The 24852-nt window shown below is 44.1% G+C and overlaps 1 protein-coding gene across 5 annotated transcripts in view; it reads left to right on the top strand.

The window, feature by feature from the left end:
* The window catches only part of rbm44 (RNA binding motif protein 44), a 117493-nt gene that overhangs the window by 79736 nt on the left and 12905 nt on the right, over positions 1-24852 (top strand). For 4 of the 5 annotated variants that reach the window (XM_085985408.1, XM_085985409.1, XM_085985410.1 and 1 more), the window contains 4 exons: positions 6709-6794; positions 7102-7175; positions 16491-16770; positions 20131-20276. In XM_085985408.1, coding sequence (XP_085841534.1) covers positions 6709-6794; positions 7102-7175; positions 16491-16770; positions 20131-20276 — 586 coding nt within the window. Of the gene's footprint in view, positions 1-6708; positions 6795-7101; positions 7176-16490; positions 16771-20130; positions 20277-24852 lie in introns of those variants that run through there. The other variant, XM_085985412.1, reaches the window with a different exon arrangement.

Genomic DNA, 24852 nt, shown 5'->3' on the forward strand with positions numbered 1-24852 from the left:
CCACACACCTAGTCACCCCCTTGAAAAATTCAATCAAATTGGTCAGACATGATCTTCCCATGACAAAGCCATGCTGACTATCCCTGATTAATCCCTGCCTCTCCAAGTGGAGACTAATTCTGTCCCTCAGAATTTTTTCCAATAATTTCCCTACCACTGATGTTAGGCTCACTGGCCTGTAATTCCCTGGTTTATCCCTACTATCCTTCTTGAATAATGGTACTACGTTAGCTGTTCTCCAGTCCTCTGGCACATCCCCTGTGGCCAGAGAGGTTCTGAAAATTTGTGTCAGAGCCCCTGCAATCTCCTCCTTTGCCTCACACAGCAGCCTGGGATACATCTTGTCCGGACCTGGGGATTTATCCACTTTTAAGCCTGCTAAAACCGCTAGTACCTCCTCCCTCTCGATGCTAATATGTTCAAGTATATCACAGTCCCCCTGCCCGATTTCTATGTCTACATCGTCCTTCTCCATAGTGAACACAGATGCAAAAAATTCATTTAAAACCCCACCTACATCTTCTGGCTCCACACACACATTGCCACTTTGGGCCCTACTCTTTCCCTAGTTATCCTCTTGCCCTTAATATACTTATAAAACACCTTAGGATTTTCCTTTATTTTGCTCACCAGTGTTATTTCATGGCCCCTCCTCGCTCTCCTAATTTCTTTTTTAAGTATCCCCCTGCACTTTTTACACTCCTCTAGGGCTTCCTCTGTCTTTAGTCCCTTGTATCTGCCAAAAGCCCCCCTTTTTTTCCTGATCCATTCTCATATATCCCTTGTCATCCAAGGTTCCCTGGGCTTGTTGGGCCCACCCTTGACCTTTACGGGAACATGTTGCCATTGTACTCTCTCAATTTCCTTTCTGAAAGACTCCCATTGCTCCGATGTGGATTTTCCTTCAAGTAGCTGATCCCAGTCCACATTGGCCAGATCCTGCCTTATATAAAAATCGGCCTTCCCCCAATTTAGAACCTTTATTTCCGGTCCATCCTTGTCCTTTTCCATGACTACCTTAAATCTCACCGAATTATGGTCACTGTCACCAAAGTGCTCACCTACTAACACTTCTACCACTTGCCCGGCCACATTCCCTAGAATTAGGTCCAGTACCACGCCCTCTCTTGTAGGACTTTCTACATGCTGGCTCAAAAAGCTCTCCTGGATGAACTTTAAGAATTCTGCACCCTCTAAGCCTTTCGCAGTCTGACTATCCCAGTTAATATTGGGGAAGTTGAAATCCCCCACGATTATTACCCTATTATTTGCACACTTCTTTGAGATTTGCCTACATATCTGTTCCTCTATCTCCCCCTGACTGTTTGGGGGCCTATAGTACATTCCCAGCAAAGTGCTTGCCCCCTTTTTGTTTTTAAGTTCTACCCATATGGCCTCATTAGCGGAACCTGTTAATATATCATCCCTCCTTACAGCAGTAATTGACTCCTTAATTAATATTGCGACACCCCCTACTCTTTTTTGATAGCAACAATATCGTACTCCCATGTGTTCATCAACACCTTCAGTTCATCCACCTTATTCGCAAGACTCCTTGCATTAAAATAAATGCCATCCAGTCTTGCCCTACTCCCTTGTGCTGTTACATATTTGCTCTGCCTTCCAAGCTGACTTGTTTTTTTCTCTATATTTGGCTGTACATCACCCCCTATTATATCCCATCCCCCTGCCAAGTTAGTTTAAACCCCCCCCCCCCCCCCAACAGTGCTAGCAAACCTCCCTGCAAGGATATTTGTCCCGTTCTGGTTCAGGTGCAACCCGTCCGACTTCTACAAGTCCCACCTTCCCCAGAAGCAGACCCAGTGATCCAGGAAACTAAAACCCTCCCTCCTGCACCAACTCTTTAGCCACGCATTCACCTGCTCTATCCTCCTATTCCTATACTCACTAGCACGTGGCACCGGGAGTAATCCAGAGATTACAGCCTTTGAGGTCCTGCTCTTTAATCTGCTACCTAACTCCCTAAATTCTTGCTGCAGGACCTCATCCCTCTTCCTACCCATGTCGTTGGTCCCAATGTGAACCACGACCTCTGACTGTTCACCCTCCCCCTTCAGAATGCCCTGCAGCCGTTCAGTGACATCCTTGACCCTGGCACCAGGGAGGCAACAAACCATCCTGGAGTCACGTCTACGGCCACACAAACGCCTATCTGTTCCCCTTACGATAGAATCCCCTACCACTATTGCTCTCCCACTCTTTTTCCTCCCTTCCTGAGCAGCAGAAGCACACCCGGTGCCAGGAAGTTGGCTGCTGCTGCCTTCCCCTGGTAAGTCATTCCCCTCAACAGTATCCAAATCGGTATACCTGTTTGAGAGGGGGATGGCCACGGGTCCCCTGCACTACCTGCCTGCTTCTACTGCTCCGCCTGATGGTCACCCATTTCCCTTCTGCCTGTGCAGCCCTTACCTGCGGTGTGACCAACTCACTAAACGTGTTATTCACGACCCTCTCAGCATCGCGAATGCTCCAAAACTCATCCATCCGCAGCTCCAGCGCCTCAATGCGGTCTGCTAGTAGCTGCAGCTGGATACATTTCTGGCACACATGGTCGTCAGGGACGCCGACAGCGTCCCTGATTTCCCACATAGCGCAGGAGGAGCATAACACGGGGCTGGGCTGTCCTGACATGACTTACCCTTTAATTAATTGTAATTAAATTTTAACAAATGAATCCCATGGTGTTACTTAGCTTTAAGAAGTTATAGCTGCCCCTAATAAACTGGTAGAACAAGTTGTCTGGTATTGGTCCAGATTCTTCTCAGTAGGGCACTCTACCTATTGATTTGGTTAAGGACTGGATAAAGCTCAACCAGCAAAACTGAGAGAAATTATGCATAGCATTGGCATAGCTTGTAACTTGGGTAAAGTGTGGTGAGAATGTAGCTCTGAGCAAGATAATGGCCCGGGACTTGCAATCCTCATGATGGCAAACTGGCAGCGTTTGCTGTCATTCCGCCTTTGAAACTGACCGCAACTTCAGGATTTAGAGCATGCGCAGCCTAATGCGGAAATCCTGAAGTTGCGGTCTGTCATTCACTGCTCCTCCACAGGCTGTGCTGTGGACCGCCCCCACCAAAACAAAAGAACCGGCAATCCGTTAAATCACTGATCTGATGAAAACTTCCCCTTTTCCACACAAATATCGCTGTTAGAAACTCCATAAAAAGTTAGACCCATTCAAATGAGGTGTAACTGGGTTTTTAACAGCAATCTGAATAATAACTACTGATAAACAACCGTTATGGCCCTGAAAAACTGATTTTATATTGGTGGAATGTCAAACTTCTCTAGGTTAAAAAATTATTAGATTTTAAAATGAATTAAAAATACATATATTTTAAAGTTTGTTCATGATATTTTAGCTTCTACCTTAACCCAATGTGTATGTCCCAATCTTTATTTCGCGCTCTCAATTTTAAAAAAAGTGATTGATTATTAGTGCTTTCTATTTCCTGGTTCCCTGTCTGAGAATTCTGCAAAGTAATTGGCTGCTTAAACGGCTTGTTGCCGTCACAGCAGCTTGCACTTTGGGATTCCCACTATACTAAGTTGATTTCGATCGCTGTCAGAAAAGCCGAACTTCTCGCCACAGAGATCACGAGTTCTTCGTGGGAAGCCAACTTCCAGGCCAGCAGCAAACTCCTTTGCTTCGCTGCTGACCGCAAATTATGGCCAGTGTGTTCAGTTATTTACTTTAAACCTCTTCAAGAGTAATTACGCTTTCCTGGGTTAGTTGGTTTTACAAGTTTTCATCTCGCTCATTGTGACTTTCAAACAAACGCTGATACTACACCAATGGAACTGCTCGGATATCTAGTAGTTTGTTACCATAATAATGCTATACAATTGAAATATATACGAATAATACAATATAATATAAAATAAAACCACTGTTTGCCTTGCCTTCCTCTCCACTTTTTCTCCCTTCTATTTTTATTTTAGCTTTAATTTTCCTTTTCCTCCTACATAATCTAATGTGATGTGATAAAATACTTGCCTTGTTTCCTCATTCTTGATTTTAACGTCTGGTTTAAAAGTGGGAGGAAGTTGCAAAAAAAAAAGGTCTTTTTCAGCAAGTGGAATGTCCATGGTATGGAGATCAGTATGGCTGCTGTGTGTCATAGTCTGCCATCACTTTGCATGCCATGGCATGGATAGTGCTAAACTGGATCACTTTTCCATGCCAGCTGTTTACCAAGAAAGTTGACCACGTGAGAACATTGGGCTGGGAAAATCAAGAACATTTTTAAAACCTCCGGTGTCTGGGGTAATCAGCCTTCAGTGACGACTGGTCAAGGTTCATGTCGCTCTGATTTCACCTGTCACTCAGACCCACAATCTGGCCGTTGATGAGCGTGGAGCCAGATAGGAGGGTGTGCTTGGAGCATGGAGGGGAGTAAAGGTGTCACAGCTGTTCGGAGAATATCCTCACTCTGTCCCTATAATGCCCTATGATTCTACTCCCAAGTTGCTCGCAGCAGTCTTTGGGAGATTGTTTGATTCCAGGACAATCTGGGAGGGTTGACAACCCTAGACGTCAGTGACAATGTGTGCATAGAAACATAGAAGATAGGAGCAGGAGTAGGCCATTCGGCCCTTCGAGCCTGCTCCGCCATTCAATGAGATCATGGCTGATCATCCAAATTCAGTACCCTGTCCCTGCCTTCTCCCCATATCCCTTGACCCCTTTAGCCTTAAGAAATATATCCAACTCTTTCTTGAATATATTTAATGAACTGGCCTCCACCGCCCTCTGTGGCAGAGAATTCCACAGGTTCACCACTCTCTGGGTGAAGAAATTCCTCCTCATTTCAGTCCTAAATGTCCTACCCCTTATCCTTAGACTATGACCCCTGGTTCTGGACTCCCCGACCATCGGGAACATCCTTCCAGCACCTAGTCTGTCCAGGCCTGACACAATTTTATAGGTTTCGATGAGATCCCCTCTCAATCTTCTAAACTCCAGTGAGTATAAGCCCAATCGACACAATCTCTCCTCATACGTCATTCCTGCCATCCCAGGTATCAGCCTGGTGAATCTTCGCTGCACTCCTTCCATGGCAAGAACGTCCTTCCTCAGATAAGGCAACCAAAACTGCACACAATACCCAAGGTGCGGTCTCACCAAGGCCCTGTACAACTGTAGCAAGACATCCTTGTTCCTGTACTCAAACCCTCTTGCTACGAAGGCCAACATACCATTTGCCTTCTTAACCGCCTGCTGCACCTGCATGCTTACCTTCAGCGACTGGTGCACAAGAACACCCAGGTCTCTTTGCACTTCCCCTTCTCCCAATCTATTGCCATTCAAATAATAATCTGCCTTCCTGTTTTTGCCACCAAAGTGGATAACCTCACATTTATCCACATTATAGTGCATTTGCCATGTTTCTGCCCAATCACCTAACCTGTCCAAATCGTACTGGAGTTTCACGACATCCTCCTCACAGCATACCCTCCCACCCAGCTTTGTGTCGTCTGCAAATTTGGAGATATTACATCCAATTCCCTCGTCCAGATCATTAATATATATTGTGAACAGCTGGGGTCCTAGGACCGATCCTTGCGGTACCCCACTAGTTACTGCCTGCCACTCGGAAAACGACCCGTTTATTCCAACTCTTTGCTTTCTGTCCGCCAACCAGTTCTCTATCCAAGTCAATACCTTGCCCCCAATCCCATGTGCCTTAATTTTGCATGCTAATCTCTTATGCGGGACCTTATCGAAAGCCTTCTGAAAGTCCAAATACACCACATCCACTGGTTCTCCCTTATCTATTTTACCAGCAGAATGCTGTACCCCTTTAACTGGAATCTTCCATGTGCAGGTGCCACTACAGATCATTTAGTGCACAGTGTAATACCCTTACATTTGTGAATGCACTTTTAGGATAAATATAGGTCTTCTGCCTGAAATGTACAAAACATACATTAGCGGCAGCTTGCAGCTGTCACACTGACCTTTGCTGACCATGTGAGGTCATTAAACCTCTTCCTGCGTTGATCGTGGTCCTGAGGGTTCGGAAGTTGCCACTCACTACCTATGCCGCCACTTCCACATAGTTTTATCTGCCGTGTTGACAGGTCTCTCTCCATCCACTCCCACTATTCCATACCCGTGAGGCCCCCCCTATTATAATCTCAGGCAGAATCATATTTACATCATTCTCTGTGAAGTTCCAAGCTCTCCCAGCTTCCATTTTGATCCATAGATTGAAATTATTGCATGCTGGTATTGCTTTAAGTGCAGTCCAGCTTTAATTGCAGCACTTCCACTCCCTCTACTGCTCTTCCCACGCCACCTGCCCCAAATTTCTCAGACCTCCTGGGAATTTAGGATTGGGCCAGGTCAGCGTTGGGCTGGTTTCGCATGCTGGACTCCCACACCCTGCATTTACAGTGGTGGATCGCAGGACTCTGCCAGTTTTCTCTCCTGAAAGTACTGACTCTTTTTGGGGTACTTTTCCACAGGTGCTGGTTGTCCTCCAGTATGTCAATCAGGTGGTCATTCTTCACTTGTGAGCCTGGATGGCTATTTGTTCCTGGTGAGCATCGCAGTTGAGCTCAGTTTTGATTGACATAAGATCACATCACTTTTTGTAACGCTGTGGTGATTTGTAAGGTGCCAGCCCATGTCTGTTTATTTGTTAAATGTTTTAATGGATTGTGTAATTCTTTTTGCAGCTGTTCGTATTGATAAATCTGTGGAAAAGGAGACTGCTCAAACATGTTACATTTACATAGATGGGTTACCCAGAACAGTAACAGAGGTACTGGATATCTAAATGGCTTTAATTTTAAATGCTGCTTAATCACATTTCATCTGTAAAGATATGAGGCTTGAAATTATGATCTTGCTCACGAATTTAACGCACTCGCACCAAATTCCTCTGCTGTTTTATCATAGATATTAACCCATTTAAAATAAAATAAGTGCTCACATTAAAACAGCATAGAGAAGAATCTGGTGTGAGTATGTTGAATGCTCAAATGGGAGCACTGCCGGTGTGAATTTCTGTCCTGTGGGTGATCACAATATTCATGTAACAGCAAGAATTTCTCTCCCACCTTTCCTAGATGGAATTAAGAAGGCTTTTTCAGAAGTACCAGGTGTCTGGAATTTGGCTTTGCCGTTTGCATAGTGAATACAGGTAATCTATCTGAAAGCTTTGTTTAAGTTCTTTGCTGTTGTTAGATCTGATTAGGGGACGATGGGAATGGCTGCCCGCTCTGTGCAGTACAATGATGCTCCATCAGGACCTTTGCTTAGGTCAAGGAGATACCACAGTGGAGGTGCATTTCAAGTTGGGATTCCCTAAATTCAGGGCACTTGTTTGTTTGGATCACTGTGGAGAGTCTTCACTTAATATTGCCAACTAAAGGAAGCCGTTTGCTCTACTGAGGCCTGTCTACTTTGTATAATACTGTAATGCAAGAAGCCCTGTGCCATTTTCAAAATCTTCCCTATAATGCTTCCAACCAACACTCCAACTAGAAACTGAGCACTTCAGCTTTCTTCTATTTCCTCAAGAATTGATTTGTCCTTGCCCTAGATTCCTCTTTCAAGTTGCCTGTGGTTTCAATCTCTCTAATTTTATTCTTACTCTTTCCATATTTAACCTTGACTGTAAACAGGTCAGATATGGGGAGCTAATCCAATTCTCTCCAACCATAGTAGAGCCTTGTGACCATTACTGTACATTGACTCTGTGAGTGGTCATTGTGTGTTTTGGGCTGTTCAGTGCTATCGGTTAGTGTGCCAATTACTCCATGATAAGGAATCAACATACAGTATCTGGTAATTTATCTCATTGTTATTTGTGGGACCTTGATTTGCGCATATTTCCTGCCACATTTGCCTACATTGCAAGAGTGACTACACTTCAAAAGTATTTAATTGACTGTGAAGTGCTTTAGGACTAGGCACTTTACAGCCTTCTGGACTCAACATCGAGTTCAACAATTTCAGACCACAACCTCTAGCCCTATCTTTTTTTTCTCTCTCTCACATGGCAGCTGTTGATCATTCTGCCATTGTCATTTACACTTCATCTAGAGTCATCTTTAGTTTCTTAACTTGTCCCATTACCATCTCCTTTTGCCTTGCACCATCATCCCTTTGTCTCTTAATCTCTCCTGCCTTCCATCCTATCACAGACCTTTCCTTTTGTTCTTTCCTCCCCTCCCCCCTTTCAAGGTGAGGGGCTTGTTTATGCCTAAATAGCCGTTTCCCATTTCAAAGTTAAGGACGAGAAAAGGCCATTCAGCCCGTCAATGCTCACCTCTTTGATACCCTACGGGCTGGATTTTGCCAGCCCTGGGGAGGCGGGACTGCTGGGAAAATGGCCGAATCTGGGGGCGGGTACCCATCCTGCCTCCGTGCCATCTTCCCAGGAGGCGGGTAGCCGATCCACGCCGGGCCCCATCTCCTGGAGGCGGGAAGGGGATTACAGCCACTTAACTGCCTGTTAACGGGTAGTTAATGGGCCGTTAAGAGGATTATCCCCATTTTTCCACCAGAGGTGCGGGCTTCCCAACTTCGGGAAACCCTGCCAGGGTCACTGAGGCGAGCAGTGGGTCGGAGGGGTGCAAAAGTGTGCTGTGGAGGTAAGTGATGGGTGCAAGTGTGGAGAGGTAAGTGTGTGAGGTGAGTGGAAAGTGATAGAAAATGTTTACTTACTTTTGTTTCTTCCTGCAGGCTCCAACAGTTGGGGACGCAGAGAGTCTCGCATCTCACCGGCAGAGATGACAGATGGCTGCTGCATTCTCTGATGCCACAACCATCTGATTTCTGTTCACAAGAGGTTTGATGAGTCATGAATACAAGGACTCATCAAACAGAGAATGTCAGTGTTTGACAGCTTCACAGAGCTGTCAAACAATGACAATTCAATTTTTGACAGATGAAACGTCATACGTTGATGTTCTCTGAAACCGGCTTCCCCTTAATTGGCCTGCTCCAGCCCGCTGGGCGGGCTTAACAAGGTCAGTCAAGGGTAAATAGCGTGGGTTGGCCACAAGTCAATGGAGGCAGGACTAAAACCCGACAAGCAGCAGTCCTGCCTCCAACACGCCCCCATTGGCAAAATCACCCCATGATTTCCCATTTTATCATCCAGTTGTATTTTGAACATATCTTTTCCTATTACCCTGCCTGGTGGATTATTCCAAATAATCATCATTTGAAAGAATTTTATTTCTAGTATTTCTGTTTTAATTTTACTTTCACTAATTTCAAATGTATTTCCTCTGGTCTGTCTGTCTTGGTTTATTTTGAAGTAATATTCTGGGCTTACCTTATCTGCACTATTTAATTTCTTCAAAATATCAGTGAGGTGCCCTCTTAAAAACAGGCACCTTTATCATAGGAAAATGTCCCAGGGTACGTCACAGAAGTGTAATCAGACAAATATTGACACCAAGCCAAAGGAGGAGATATTGGCACCATCTCTCTAGATTATAGAGCTTCTGATTCTCTAGTCCTTCTTCATAGTTCATCCCCTTTAAGCTAAAACAGTCTTGTTGCTCTCTCTCTGCACCCTCTGTTTGTATTTCTTTTTGTGGATAATTGAATTCCCTATTCTAACTGGTCCATGCAGTATGACTGAGCTGGAGCCTCAGCATAACCTCTAAGTTTGCTCTCTGCTAATCTGGCTAATCCAGCATTTTATTTGTTTTTGAAATTGTTTCAACATATTGTCTAGACATTGAAAGCACTGAATCTGCTGTTACTCCCAGGTGCCTTTCCAAGTCATTGTGATATTCAATTTCATTCATAGTATACTTGTAATGCACATTGTGCAATGCTGTACAATGCTTTACATTTATCACTGTTAACTTTGTCATTTGTCTGCCCAATTATATAACCAATCTAAATCTTTCACTGCATCCTCTTTGTATTGCTCTTCCTATTTTTGTGTTATCAGCAAATTTAACCAGCTTGCATTTGGTTTTAATGGCTAGATTATTAATGTAGATTGGAAACAACCAGGGTGAAGATACTGACCCCCACAGGGCTCCACTTAACACCCTACCCCAGTTAACATCAGACTTGCAAGACTCTGTTTCCTATTTTTAACTAGTTTCTTTTCCACTCCCTATATTATCCTGGATTCCTGTGGCTTTTTATTTAATTGTAAGCATTTCAAGTGAATCCTTGTGAAAGCCCACATGAACTCTACGGTAGGGTGTTAGGTCCGTGTATCTTAATGTTGTGTCCTTCAATAATCAGACAACAGACTGCAGGGAACGATTCAACAGGTGTTTACTCAACGTGGTTCAAACTGCAAATGAAACAACAGATTACTACTCAGCATTATATGCAGGTGTGGTCACTGCCGGTACTACAGTATACATGAGCTGTAGAAAGTAGTTCCCCCCCTTAAAGGTACATACATTACAATTCCTCCCCTTTTAGATTAACAGTACCATAACAGTCATTTAACAATTAAATATCAAACTAATTACAATTAACACTTTTAACATGCAACATTAGCTGAAAATAGTCTATTTATAAATTCAGTCTTTGGGGAGGCTTCCTGATCCTTTCTGGATAGCGCCTTTCCCGAGTGTCTTGCTCTTGGTGTGGAGGCGATTCTGGCCCCCTATCGTCGGTTGGTTCATCAGCTTCCGATGCCACTGTTTCTGGGGTAGATGCGACCTGTACGTCGGGTTCATCACCAGGTACGTATGGGCGAGGCATGGGGTTGACTTGTTCCTGTGACTCTAGGATCTGGTCAGCATGGCGTCTCACGATGCTCTCCCCAACGTCCACTGTGTACATTAGTGGGCCCTGCCGTGTGCATATCGTTCCTGGCTGCCATTTTCCTGTTCGGTAGTCGTGGGCCAAGACTGGTTGCCCTACATTGAAGCTCCTTGTTGGCTTCTCATGGATGTGCTGGAATTGCTTACTCTCAACATCTCTTCGTACGTTTGGTCTGAGCAAACCCAGGCGAGATCTTAACCTTCGGTTAAAGAACATCATGGCTGGGGCCTGGTTGGTGACTGCATGTGTCGCATTCCGGTAGGCGAACAGGAAATTGTCCACCTTGTGCTGCAGCGGAATGTTGTCATTGTACATAGCCTTTATTGCCGCCTTAAAGGTTTGTACGAACCTCTCAGCCAATCCATTTGTGGCTGGATGATACGGGGCGGATGTGTAATGCCTTACCCCATTCTTTTTCAAGAACCTCCGGAACTCTTCGGACACAAACTGTGGTCTGTTGTCGGAGCAAATCTGTTCTGGCAAGCCATTCCTGGCAAAAATGGTCCGTAGGACTGCAATAGTTTTCTCCGTGGTGGTGGAGGACATTTTGATGACCTCAGGCCATTTTGAGTGCGCATCCACGGCTATTAAAAACATTGAGTCCATGAATGGACCAGCAAAATCAATATGCACCCGTTGCCATGGAGATGAGGGCCACTCCCATGGCTGTAGAGGGGCCTGTGGTGGTGCATTTTGGACTTTCTGGCACCCTGAGCAGCTCCTGGTCAGGTCCTCGATTTGTTTATTGATTCCCGGCCACCACACACAAGCCCTGGCTAGGCTTTTCATTTTTACCCCTCCCAGATGACTCTCAAGAAGCTCATTGAGCACTCTATCCCTTAACTTGGGTGGAATTACCACTCGGGATCCACACATCAAGGTCCCCCGGCACACTGACAGCTGTTCTCTCCTTGTCGAGAATGTTGGCAACAGTGAGTCGCCATGTGCTGGCCATCCCTTCACCGTCAAATCATATACCCGAGACAGTGTCGGGTCATTTCGGGTTTCCTTTTCGATACAAGCGTTAGTTACCGGTAGGTATTCAACTATAGTCGAATGGAATATTTTGACAGGATCCACTGCTGGTGCTTCCTCCGCAGTAGGCAGTGGCAGGCGTGATAGCCCATCAGCATTTCCATGCTGTTTCGTGCCCTTATATTCAATCTCATAGTGGTGTGCCCCTAGAAAAAGTGACCATCTTTGTAGTCGTTGCGCAGTCATCACCGGAACGCCCTTCTTCGGATTAAAAATGGAGACAAGAGGCTGGTGATCAGTCAGCAAGGTGAATTTCTGCCCGTGCAGATAGTGATTGAACTTTTTCACTCCCCACACTAGGCTGAGGGCCTCCCTATCAATCTGGGCGTAGTTACGCTCGGCTGAGGTTAGTGATCGTGACACAAAGGCTATTGGCCTCTCTGAGCCGTCCGAGAATTTGTGCGACAGCAACGCTCCAATGCCGTAAGGCGACGCATCACATGCCGACCGAATTGGTAATGCTGGGTTGTAATGGGCCAATACCTCTTTCGATGTGATTAGTGTTTTGCTCTTCTGGAAAGCTCGTCTACATTCGTCACTCCACTTCCATGGCACCCCAGTTTGCAGTAGGGTGTTCAGTGGGTGTAGTATTGTAGACAAATTTGGCAAGAACTTATGCTAGTAGTTTACCAGCCCGAGGAACGACCTCAGTTGTGACACATTTTCCGGTGCTGGAGCCTTGACTACTGCCTCAATCTTCTCTGGGGACTTATGTAACCCCTCTTTATCGATAACGTGGCCACAATACGAGATCTGTTTTCTAAAAAACTCGCATTTGGGGCGGTTAGCTCGGAGCCCATATTCCTGCAATCTAGTGAGCACCTGCTCCAGGTTGGCACGGTGATCACTGTCATTTTCGCCCGTGACCAGGATGTCGTCCAAATAACACTGGGTCCCTGGGATCCCTTGCAGGACTTGTTCCATTGCCCTCTGCCAAATAGCCGGAGCTGATACTACCTCGAATACCAGCCGGTTGTATTGGTAGAGACCTTTATGGGTGTTGATTGTGAGGTATTTTTTTGATGCTGCTTCTACCTCCATTTGCAGATATGCCTGGGCCAGATCAATCTTAGTGAAGCGTTTCCCTCCAGATAGCGAGGCGAAAATATCTTCAATCTGCGGAAGTGGATATTGTATGGTGTGAAGGACCGGGTTCACTGTTACCTTAAAGTCCCCACAGATGCGAACCTTCCTTGGTTCCCCAGGCGTGCTGCTCAACGACTTTTTCATCACAGGGACGATAGGTGTAGCCCACTCGCTCCAGTCTACCTTGGACAGTACACCTGAACGTTCCAGACTCTCCAGCTCTGCTTCGACGGCTGGGCGGATCGCATAAGGTCTGGCCTTAAAAAAAATTTTGGGCTTGCGTTTTCTTCAATTTTAATCGTCGCTGTCATGCCTTTTAGTGTTCCGAGTCCTTGCTGGAACACTTCTTGCGCGTCAGTTAGGATCTTTGACAGTTGCACAGGTGTGACGTCGTCATCCTTTTTGTCAGCCACAGTCAGTGCCTGTATGGAATGCCAATCCAGTTGTATTTTCCGGATCCATTCACGTCCCAGTAATGGTGGTCCTCCATCTTGCAATACATACAGGTCTAGTTTTGGTGTTTCCTTACCGTTATATATAACGGTCACCCTTATTTTTCCTTTGGGGTAGACTTTTTGCCCCGTGTACGTCTTCAAAATTACTTTTGTGTGTCTCAAGGGTATGTGTGAGAATAGCCGCTCGTAGTCCTGTCGGTTTATGACTGTTAGGGCTGATCCTGTGTCCAATTCCATCTTTACCTGGACTCCTGCTATCTTGAGAGTGACCCAAATGGTTCGGTGATCCTCCGTTGTGATCACATTATGTAGTTTCAGACAACTCAGTTCCCTGCTTTCGGAGTCATTATCACTCTTTTGTTCGTCTGAACTATTCTCCGTTATCTTATGTACCTTCTTGTACTTTCCTTTGGTCGGTTTCTTATTGCTGGTTTTCTTTCCCGACCTGCAGACTCGTGCTATGTGTCCTACTTTTCCACACTGTCTGCACACTTTGTCTTTGAACCAGCAATCATTCTGGTCGTGTGTTGTTCTGCCGCAGCAATAGCACTTCTCTGTTCCATATGACATTTCGTTTGTGCCATATTCTTGCGGTCTCTGTTGTATCTCTGCAGCGCCCCGTGCTGCTGCTTCATATGATACCGCAATGCTGAAAGCCTTTTCCAGCGTAAGGTCCTTTTCAGATAAAAGCCGTTTCTGGGTTCCTTCACTTTGAAGCCCACACACAAACTTGTCCCTTAAGGTATCTGCTGGTCTCGTTCCAAACTGGCAGTGTTTCGATAGCTTGTGCAGTTCTGTTAAATACTCAGCATTACTTTCATCTTTATGCTGGTTCCTTTTGTGAAACTTAAATCTTTCTGCTATCAGCAGCGGTGTGGGGTTTAAGTGGTCCTGTAGGATTGACACTATGTTTTCAAAATCCTTTTCTACTGGCTTCTCTGGGGTTACTAGGTTTCGTAGTAAGCCATACGTTTTTGCACCCATTGAATTCAACAATACCAGCGCTTTCTTGTCATCTGGCACTTCATTCGCCTTGCAGTATACTTCTATGCGTTCGACATATGTCGTCCAATCTTCGACTTCATTGTCGAACGCTGTGATACTGCCACTCTTCAGCATTTTTGGGTGTGGTTAGACTGGCTTAAAATGGCGTCTCCCGCGCTTGCTTTCCTTCCCCGCTCCGGCTTAAAATGGCATCTCCCGCACTGCTGCCAACGCCGGTCTCGGCGGTCCTCGTGGCAAATGGCGACGCCCTGTGGGTTTCGTGCGCTGCTGCTGCCAACGCTGCTCTCTGCGGTCCTCGTGGCAATGGCAGCACCTCGCGTTTTCCTGCGCGCCTCTCTTCCCCCGTTGACGCTGCTCGGCCCTTGAACACCGGCTGCGCTCTGCTCTCTCTCGTCTCTCTCCCCCGTTGACGCCGCTCGGTCCTGAACACCGGCTGCACCCTGTGCGCTCTGCCCTCCCATCAATGCTGCTCGGCCTTTTTCTGTGCCGCTCGGTCGGGCTCTAGCCCGCCGCTGTCCGGGAAGGGTCTGCGCAGTACCTGTTGCCAGCCCGTTTCGCTGGCCCACCGTGACTGGAAAGCCAAGCCTGGCTCTCGACAGCCTCCCCTGCGATGCTCAAATCTCCGCTGGATGACTGGGCGGTTGCCCGTGGTCGACGCCCGTGCTTCTGGACTCGACCTTCTTCCACTGTTCTCCAGGAGCGAACCCCTGGGAGGTGATGCAGAGTTGCAGGTAGGTTCGAATCCGCCTCGCCGCCAATGTTAGGTCCGTGTACCTTAATGTTGTGTCCTTCAATAATCAGACAACAGACCGCAGGGAACGATTCAACAGGTGTTTACTCAATGTGGTTCAAACTGTAACTGAAACAACAGATTACTACTCAGCGTTGTATACAGGTGTGGTCACTGCCGGTACTACAGTATACATGAGCTGTAGAAAGTAGTTCCCCCCCTTAAAGGTACATACATTACATAGGGAATGACATTGGGCTAGATTTTACTGTGAAAATAAGTGATGTTAAATAATGGCAAGCGCCATAATAAGTAAATGGTACAGCAACTTCAGGCACGGGGAGATGCACGGTTAAATGCAAATATCCAAAAGTTGCTGTCCAAGTTGCGCCACTCCACCGTTGGCTTTATGAAATCGTCATTTCACTGGCGCTCTCACCATTGAGATGCATTGAACGTTGTGAAGTTGCTGTATTTGCGTGGTACATATGAACTAAACACACCGCAGATATTTAGGGCTAGTAATTAGTAGATAAGCACCCTTTTAACTATGTGATAAGTGTTAATGACTGCCTATAAATCTCTGGCATCAAAAATTATTAAAGTGTGGATGCTAATTCCTTCAGGTTGTGAATTGTTTTCGATTTTAAAAATGTTAATTAAAAAAAAATATATATTTTTCTGTCTCTTTCTCTCCCTCTTAATCCAAACTTTATTCCCCTCTATTTCTCTCTTTGTACCTGATTTGACATTGAATTCACCCACCTTCTTGGTCCTTCTGTTTATTTCCCAATCCTTAAGTCAGATTGATTAAGGAGATACAGGAAACTTTCAATTAACCGGCCCCTAAATAACCGGAAATGTCGGTTAACTGGCAAAATTCAGGAGTCGGTTTCAGGTAACTTTTATAGCTTTTATTACTTGCACAGCAACAAATGGAGGAAGGCAAGGGTTTGGCTGCAGCTGTTGCTAAGCTACAGAGACGCTTGCAACTTGTGGACGTTGTTCTGAAGCTGTTGCTAAGCAACAGGGTTTGTTGCTTTATATGGAGCTCTAAGGTTATCCGGAATTGTTGCTGAACCGGCACCACGTTGGTCCCGTCCGTGCCAGATATCAAAGTTTCCTGTACCCTGTTCACTCCGGTCCCAGGTGCCCTATTTTCCTCGCTGCATCGTTATCAAATCGCACTTTCAGTAACTTAGCGGGCAAAAAAACTTTGAACTGAAGGGTGCAGTGGCGAGTCTAACTAACTGCAATCTACCCCTTTAGAATAGTTTGCATTATTATTGGAATCGCGCTGTAGGCCCAATTGAAGTTCTTTTGTGCCTAACCTCTCAACTTTTTATTCAAACTATTTCCCAGTGTAAAAGTTTTGTTTGTGCTCTGCCAGGTGCGGAGTTCTAAGAGTTGCCTCTCCCAATTTTGCCAAGTTGGCAGTGGATGAAATGAATGGAAAGGAATACCATGGGAAGCCGATTAAAGTCCATCTGGCAAAAATCTCAGGAGATCACATTTTATCTGTGCTTAAAAATCATTCACAGCCTCCACTAAAGGTGCACCATCTGATGCAAGACCATGCTGCCAAGGACACTAACTTCAAAGTGGACAGTCAGTGGGAGTCCTGTTCTGTACCATTATCAACAAGAGTTCTTAATCCAGCTTCTCATAAGGTATTGAAGGCAGAAAGAATGAAAATGTTGCATTATTTGCTGCGATGTATACCTATTGGGTGAGGGATATTTTGTTTAAGATTAAATGCATTCATTTTTATATCTATGTACATTGTTGTATAGAGAAAGACATCTAGGCATTGGAAAATGTGCCATAGGGTAACTAAACCTAAAGCTGAGTTATACTACTTTAAACTAAGGAAGACACATCTAGGGGAAGAATTTTAAACTTGAATAGTTAGCCAGAGTACAGGATTCCTGCTTCACAAACTTGTACAGCATGAAGAGATGCATTAAAGAGTCGGCCCTGAAAGTCCCCTGAAGAAATGTCCTTTATGAGCAGATGGGTGGAAAGCCACTTCTGGACCTGGCCACCCATTGAGGTCATTTCTGGGATGGCCTTTGGATATTTTTGGTGCTTTCACCTCAGATGGCTCCTTATTTTGGATGAGATGTTAAACAGAGGCCCCCGTCTGCTTTCTCGGGTGGATGTAAAAGATCCCAGAGCACTATTTCAAAGAAGAGCAGGGAAGTTATCCCCGGTGTCCTGGCCAATATTTATCCCTCAATCAACATAACAAAAACAGATTATCTGGTCATTATCACATTGCTGTTTGTGGGAGCTTGCCGTGCGCAAAATTGGCTGCCGCGTTTCCCACATTACAACAGTGACTACACTCCAAAAGTACTTCATTGGCTGTAAAGTACTTTGAGACGTCCGGTGGTCATGAAAGGCGCTATATAAATGCAAGTCTTTTTATTTGGATTGCCAATAGCTTCAGAAAAACATGAGATGTGGATCCTGGCATACAGAGTGCCCTAGGCAGCAAAATTATTTTCTAGCTTGGAAGTATCAGTAGGATTGTTGTAGTCTACATCACATTGACCATGGGTGTGTGTCTTGGCACCAGACTGAAATTTGGCCAAGTTCTACCCTATACAACACATTCATCTGTCCTCATTAAAGTGCCCTGGAAATATATGCTTGTGGCCCCAAGTGCCCAGTTTCTTGCATTTCTTCCTGGCATGTGCTGGGTTATTTTCTTTTACAGAGGAGTTGACATCTTTATTTGGAATATCACTGAGCAGTCCACACTCTAGATAAAGTTTAAAAAAAAAGTGTTTCATCAGTCACTGATTGCTACTAAGTTTATCCATCCTGGGTAGAGTTGATGGTTTGGATCTCCCAAATCTAATCTGTGGTAAGACCATAAAGGATGAGAATCAAAAAAAATAAAAATAAAAAATAAAGGATGAGAAAGGAGAAATCCAGGAAATGCCAAGGATTAAGTCATGAGATGAAACATCGTAGATGGGCAGCAATAATATATTTAAAACAGGAAGTTTTTGATTGTTGACCTCATCAAAAGAGGACTGCCCAGGAGGTGGTGGTAATGTGTGTCCAAAAGCAATGTTGTCTCGATCTCTTTGCTGACCCAAAAAAGGTAACAGGATGTCAGAGTTACCTGAACTGAAGAAAAGCCCAACATCTATACATACGCTGGTGTGAGTAATTTATATTAGATTTTGTCTTTGGTATTCAAAGACTCGAGGGAGCTTTGTTCAAAGTATAGATGTTTATTACAGTTATATAAGAAGCTACAATTAAAGAAGTTAAAATGTAAAGATTATACTTGTAGCATAGTAAAATAAGAGAGATACAACCTGTTGACATCTACAAGGTTTCGAGGTGATCGATCTCAAATGGCCTTATGGTAACACGTGAGCGGCCCAATCCCGCTCCGAGAGCATTCTAATATTCTATACTTTTATGTCTGCCTTGTATACATTAAAGCACTCATTATATTATGGGAACTTGAGCCTGCTTTTTGTGCCTGTGTGTCAATAGATTTCAATGTTACCCCAAGCTAAGCAACCTCCTACCTGCTCCCACACATTCCGAAATAGTCAACCATTGGTTCCCATCCTGTGGTCCCATAAATGTAAGATAACCACAGTAGACGAAATGTCTTCTGACGTAGGTATACAAGGACAGTTACACAAACTGCTCACAATAACAGCTTTGAATCTAAAAGGCCTATTTCTACTGAAAAACCTGCAAAATAGTACTTTTATCACATATCCCTCATTGAGCATAAGGAATATCGCATGTCACCTGTCTACCTCAGCCCATGGTTTGAAATGCAATACATATATTTGCCTATTCAGTTTTTTTTTATACATTGAGGGTACTGCACAAAGCATTATAACAGCAATTACAATGAGAACAGACTAGATAAGGATTAAAACCTCAGACTTCTAGACCAGGGATGTTGACCTATGTTGTATACTGTTTCCCACCATTTATGCACTCTCAGCTGTCATATATCCCTTTCTACAGCAGCATTTCATTGTTGTAGATCAGTTGGGTGGTGCTCTGATGTGACCGTCCGGTCAAGTATAGATCGTGACAGTGGTGGAATCGGATGTCCAAACTGTATAACTGCCTTCTCGGCTTCCTCCCTTAAATCGGTTTCCACCTGAATTTCTGTAGCATTATGAATGTTCACTGGGATCGGAACCAAACTTGCAATTTTTGTAGGTAACTCAGGAGTAAAGCAAAACGATGGAGTTAATACAGGGCACTTTTGCTTCCCATGACAGCAAGCCAGGTCCAATATTATCACACAGCAGCGACCCTTTCCCATGTATCCATGTCTTGCTTGTCCCGATTTCCATCTTTAAATACTAACAGTACAATTAGTGGCGCGCTCATCCAGGGTAAAGGATCTGCTTTTATCCTATATGCCTTGGTCCACAGAGTACCTCTTGTTACATAAACATTTAGTATATTTAGTATTTCAATTATACTGTGATCTGTTGATTATCCCTTGGTGCATCAATTATATATTCATTTGATTGGAACTTGGTCCATTCAGTGCCCTTTTGTATTTGCATTGCACCTTGGTACATTGTGCTTTCTTGATTGCAATCTTGTTCATTTATAACGTGGTGAATTGTATATCCCTCAGTACATTAATTATCCCTGTCCATCGATAACACTTTAGTACATCGAGCACCCCTTTCTCAATCAATGATATCTTGGTCTATAGAGCAGGCTTTGGCCTGTCTGTGTACCAAGGTATATTCAGTACATCGAGAATATCTGGGTATATCGACTGTCCCTTGCTGTATCGGATATTGTGTGTCCCTTGGCGATTGAGTTTGAATCACTTGGCATATCAAGATCGAGCATCTCTTACTGTGTCGCATATCCCTTGGTGCGTCCAGTATTGCTAGGCATGCTAAGTACACCTTTTTAAAAACTGCCTCAGGATGTGTCATTCTGTTGCAATAACATATGTAGTCATCACAGAAAATTCTTGAAGTTTCTAAACTGGTTTTCACATGTGTTACTAGATGAGCAGAAGGAAATATAAACAGATGCAGTGCCTACAGGACACCCCCACAGCAACAGGGACATTCATTCCCCCAAACTCTGCTAATTTAAGTAGTTTCAACAAACTAATGAAGACTCTCTTGGAAATGCATCCTAAAGCAAACAGGTCAGAAAATGGGTGCAGTTTTTAGTGATTACAGTAAATACCTAGTCTAGAATAAATTGTCTCCAGTACATTGTTAAATGGTTTCAAAACCTGCTGTTCTGAAAATGCTTTTCCACTGTAAAACTCTTATTTAAAAAAAAAAATGTGTTTTGAAAAAATAAGTTGCCCTCAATTATATCACTACTATTAATTGGTACTTCTAACATGTTATTGCATTATTAAAGTATATTTAATCTGTATAGATATATGATGGCACTGGCACCAGTACTGGGGAAAGAGCGGTTCAGTTGGGATGGGCTCTATTTAAACCAGGATTGGACCAGTGTCCTGGCGAACCGAATAACTAGGGCAATAGACAGGGCTTTAAACTAATGAAGAAGGGGTGGGAGGATTCAGGAAAGAGTAAATCTTAAAGCAGCGAGAGAAATTTCAAGGCTCTGGAGCAGAGTAAAGTTTTGGGTAAAAATAAGCAGAGTGAGTCAGGAAGGGACAGAAACATAGAAACATAGAGGATAGGAGCAGGAGTAGGCCATTCGGCCCTTCGAACCTGCTCCGCCATTCAATGAGATCATGGCTGATCATCCAAATTCAGTACCCTGTCCCTGCCTTCTCCCCATATCCCTTGATCCCTCTAGCCTTAAGAAATATATCCAACTCTTTCTTGAATATATTTAATGAACTGGCCTCCACTGCCCTCTGTGGCAGAGAATTCCACAGGTTCACCACTCTCTGGGTGAAGAAATTCCTCCTCATTTCAGTCCTAAATGGCTTACCCCTTATCTTTAGACTATGACACCTGGTTCTGGACTCCCCGGCCATCAGAAACATCCTTCCTGCATCTAGTCTGTCCAGGCCTGACAGAATTTTATAGGTTTCGATGAGATCCCCTCTCAATCTTCTAAACTCCAGTGAGTATAAGCCCAATCGACACAATCTCTCCTCATACGTCATTCCTGCCATCCCAGGTATCAGCCTGGTGAATCTTCGCTGCACTCCTTCCATGGCAAGAACGTCCTTCCTCAGGTAAGGCGACCAAAACTGCACACAATACTCAAGGTGCGGTCTCACCAAGGCCCTGTACAACTGTAGCAAGACATCCTTGTTTCTGTACTCGAACCCTCTTGCTACGAAGGCCAACATACCATTTGCCTTCTTAACCGCCTGCTGCACCTGCATGCTTACCTTCAGCGACTGGTGCACAAAAACACCCAGGTCTCTCTGCACTTCCCCCTTCTCCCAATCTATTGCCAATCAAATAATAACCTGCCTTGCTGTTTTTGCCACCAAAGCGGATAATCTCACATTTATCCACATTATAGTGCATTTGCCATTTTTCTGCCCAATCACCCAACCTATCCAAATCGTACTGGAGTTTCACGACATCCTCCTCACAGCTTACCCTTCCACCCAGCTTTGTGTCATCTGCAAATTTGAAGATATTGCATCCAATTCCCTCGTCCAGATCATTAATATATATTGTGAACAGCTGGGGTCCTAGGACCGATCCTTGCAGTACCCCACTAGTCACTGCCTGCCACTCGGGAAAATGACCCGTTTATTCCAACTCTTTGCTTTCTGTCCGCCAACCAGTTCTCTATCCAAGTCAATACCTTGCCCCCAATCCCATGTGCCTTAATTTTGCACGCTAATCTCTTATGTGGGACCTTATCGAAAGCCTTCTGAAAGTCCAAATACACCACGTCCACTGGTTCTCCCTTATCTATTTTACCAGTTACATCCTCAAAAAATTCCAGTCCATTAGTCAAGCATGATTTACCTTTTGTAAATCCATGTTGACTTTGTCTGATCCTATCACTGCTTTCCAAGTGCTCTGCTATTACATCTTTTATAATAGACTCTAGCATTTTCCCCACTACCGATGTCAGGCTTACCGGTCTATAATTCCCTGCTTTTTCTCTACCACCTTTTTTGAATAGTGGGGTAACATTAGCTACCCTCCAATCCATGGGTACTGTTCCAGAGTCTATCGCATTCTGGAAGATGACCAGCAATGCATCTACTATTTCTAGGGCCACAAAGGTAATAAGGCATCAGTGACTAAGGTGACATCAGGGAAAAATAGAAATAAGGCAAAGCTAAAGGCACTATATCTGAATGTGTGAAGCATTCGCAACAAAATAGATGAATTAATAGCGCAGATAGAAATTAACAGATGTGATCTAATAGCCATAACGGAGACGTGGTTGCAAAGTGGTCATGGTTGCGAACTAAATATTCCAGGATACTTACCTTTTAGAAGCAATAGGCAAAATGGAAAAGGAGGAGGTGTAGCCCTGATAATAAAGGATGGGATAAAGACAGTAGAGAGAAAGGATCTTGGCTCCAAAAATCAAGAAGTAGAATCAGTTTGGGTGGAGCTAACAAACGGCAAGGGGCAGAGTTGTTTATAGACCCCCAAACAGTAGTTGTAATGTAGGGCAGAGTAAAAATCAGGAAATTAGAGATGCATGTAACAAGGGTAATACAGTGATCAAGGGGGACTTTAATCTGCATATTGACTGGGCAAACCAAATTTGAAGTAATAGTGTGGAGGATGAATTCATTGAATGTATGCAAGATAGCTTTCTAGATCAGTATGTTGAGGAACTCGGGAACAGGCTATTTTAGATCTAGTATTGTGCAATGAGAAAGAGTTAATTAATAACCTTGTAGTAAAGGAGCCTTTAGGGAAGAGTGACCATAATATGATAGAATTTTATTTTGAGTTTGAAAGTGATTTAGTTAAATCCGAAACTAGGGTCTTCAATCTAAACAAAGCAAACTACGACGGTTTGAGGGGCGAGTTGGCTCCGGTAGATTGGGAAATGACATTAAAAGGTATGATGGTAGAGAAGCAATGGCTAGCATTTAAAGAATGAATACATAATTTACAACAAATATACATTCTTTTAAAGCACAAAAACCCCACAGGAAAAGCAGTCCAACCGTGGCTAACAAGAGAAGTTAAAGATAGTATTAGATCAAAGGAAGAGGCTTATATTTTTGCCAGAAAGAGTAGTAAGCCTGAGGGTTGGGAGGATTTTAGAATTCAGCAAAGGAGGACCAAGAAATTGATAAAGAAAGGGAAAATAGAATGAGAGTAAACTAGCAAGAGACAAAAACAGAATGTAAAAGCTTCCATAGGTATGTAAAAAGGAAAAGATTAGCGAAAGTAAATGTGGGTCCCTTACAGGCTGAGACAGGAGAAGTTATAATGGGGAATAAGGAAATCGCAGGGAAATTAAACAAACACTTTGTGTCTGTCTTCATTGAAGAAGACGCAGAAAACTTCCCGGAAATAGGGGAGAACCAAAGCTCTCGCGAGAATGAGGAACTGAAAGAAATTGGTATTAGTAAAAAAAAAAAGTACTGGAGAAATTAATGGGACTGAAAGCCAATAAATCCCCTGGACCTGATGGCCTACATCCTGGGGTTTTGAAAGAGGTGGCTATAGAGATAGTCGATGCATTGGTTGTAATTTTCCAAAATTCCATAGATTCTAGAACGGTTCCCGCGGATTGGAAGGTAGCAAATGTAACCCCACTATTTAAGAAAGGAGGGAGAGAGAAAATGGGGAACTACAGGAAACTCTCTTTATACCAGCACCTAAATAACCGGAAATCTCTCTTAACTGGCAAAATTCAGGAGTAGGTTCAGGTAAGTTTTACTTCATATTAGTGGCCGTGTAACCGGGGTTCCTGGATCTGTGGCCATGTAACCGGGGTTCCTGCACCTGTTGCCATGCAACAGGGACGCCTGGATCTGTGGCCGTGTATGGGGCTCTTGTACCTTAGTGAGTATACCTCTCTGTAATCCGGACTTTTTGATCAACCGGCAGCACGCCAGTCCCGAAGGTGCCGGATAAAAAAGAGTTTCCTGTACAGACCAGTTAGCCTGACATCAGTAGGAGGGAAAATTGCTAGAATCTGTAATTAAGGACGTGGTAACAGGGCACTTAGAAAATAATAATAGGATTGGGCAGAGTCAACACGGATTTATGAAAGGGAAATCGTGTTTGACAAATCTATTAGAGTTTTTTGAGGTTGTAACTAGCAGAATAGATATGGGGGAACCAGTGGATGTGGTGTATTTAGATTTTCAGAAAGTATTCCATAAGGTGCCACACAAGAGGTTATTAAACAAAATTAAGGGCTCATGGGATTGGAGGTAATATACTAGCATGGATCGAGGATTGGTTAACAGACAGAAAACAGAGAGTAGGAATAAACGGGTCATTTTCGGGTTGGCAGGCTGTAACTAGTGGGGTACCGCAAGGATCAGTGCTTGGGCCTCAGCTATTCACAATCTACATCAATGATTTGGATGAGGGGACCAAATGTAATATATCCAAGTTTGCTGATGATACAAAGCTAGGTGGGAATGTAAGTTGTGAGGAGGATGCAAAGAGGCTTCAAGGGGATATAGCCAGGCTAAGTGAGTGGGCAAGAACATGACAAATGGAATATAATGTGGAGAAATGTGAAGTTATCCACTTTGGTAGGAAAAATAGAAAAGCTGAATATTTTTTAAATGGTGAGAGATTGGGAAATGTTGGTGTTCAGAGGGACCTGGGTGT

The sequence above is a fragment of the Somniosus microcephalus genome, chromosome 4 (assembly GCF_052327205.1).
Source record: "Somniosus microcephalus isolate GS21.2 chromosome 4, FLI_Smic_1.0, whole genome shotgun sequence".
Taxonomy (NCBI): Eukaryota; Metazoa; Chordata; class Chondrichthyes; order Squaliformes; family Somniosidae; genus Somniosus; species Somniosus microcephalus.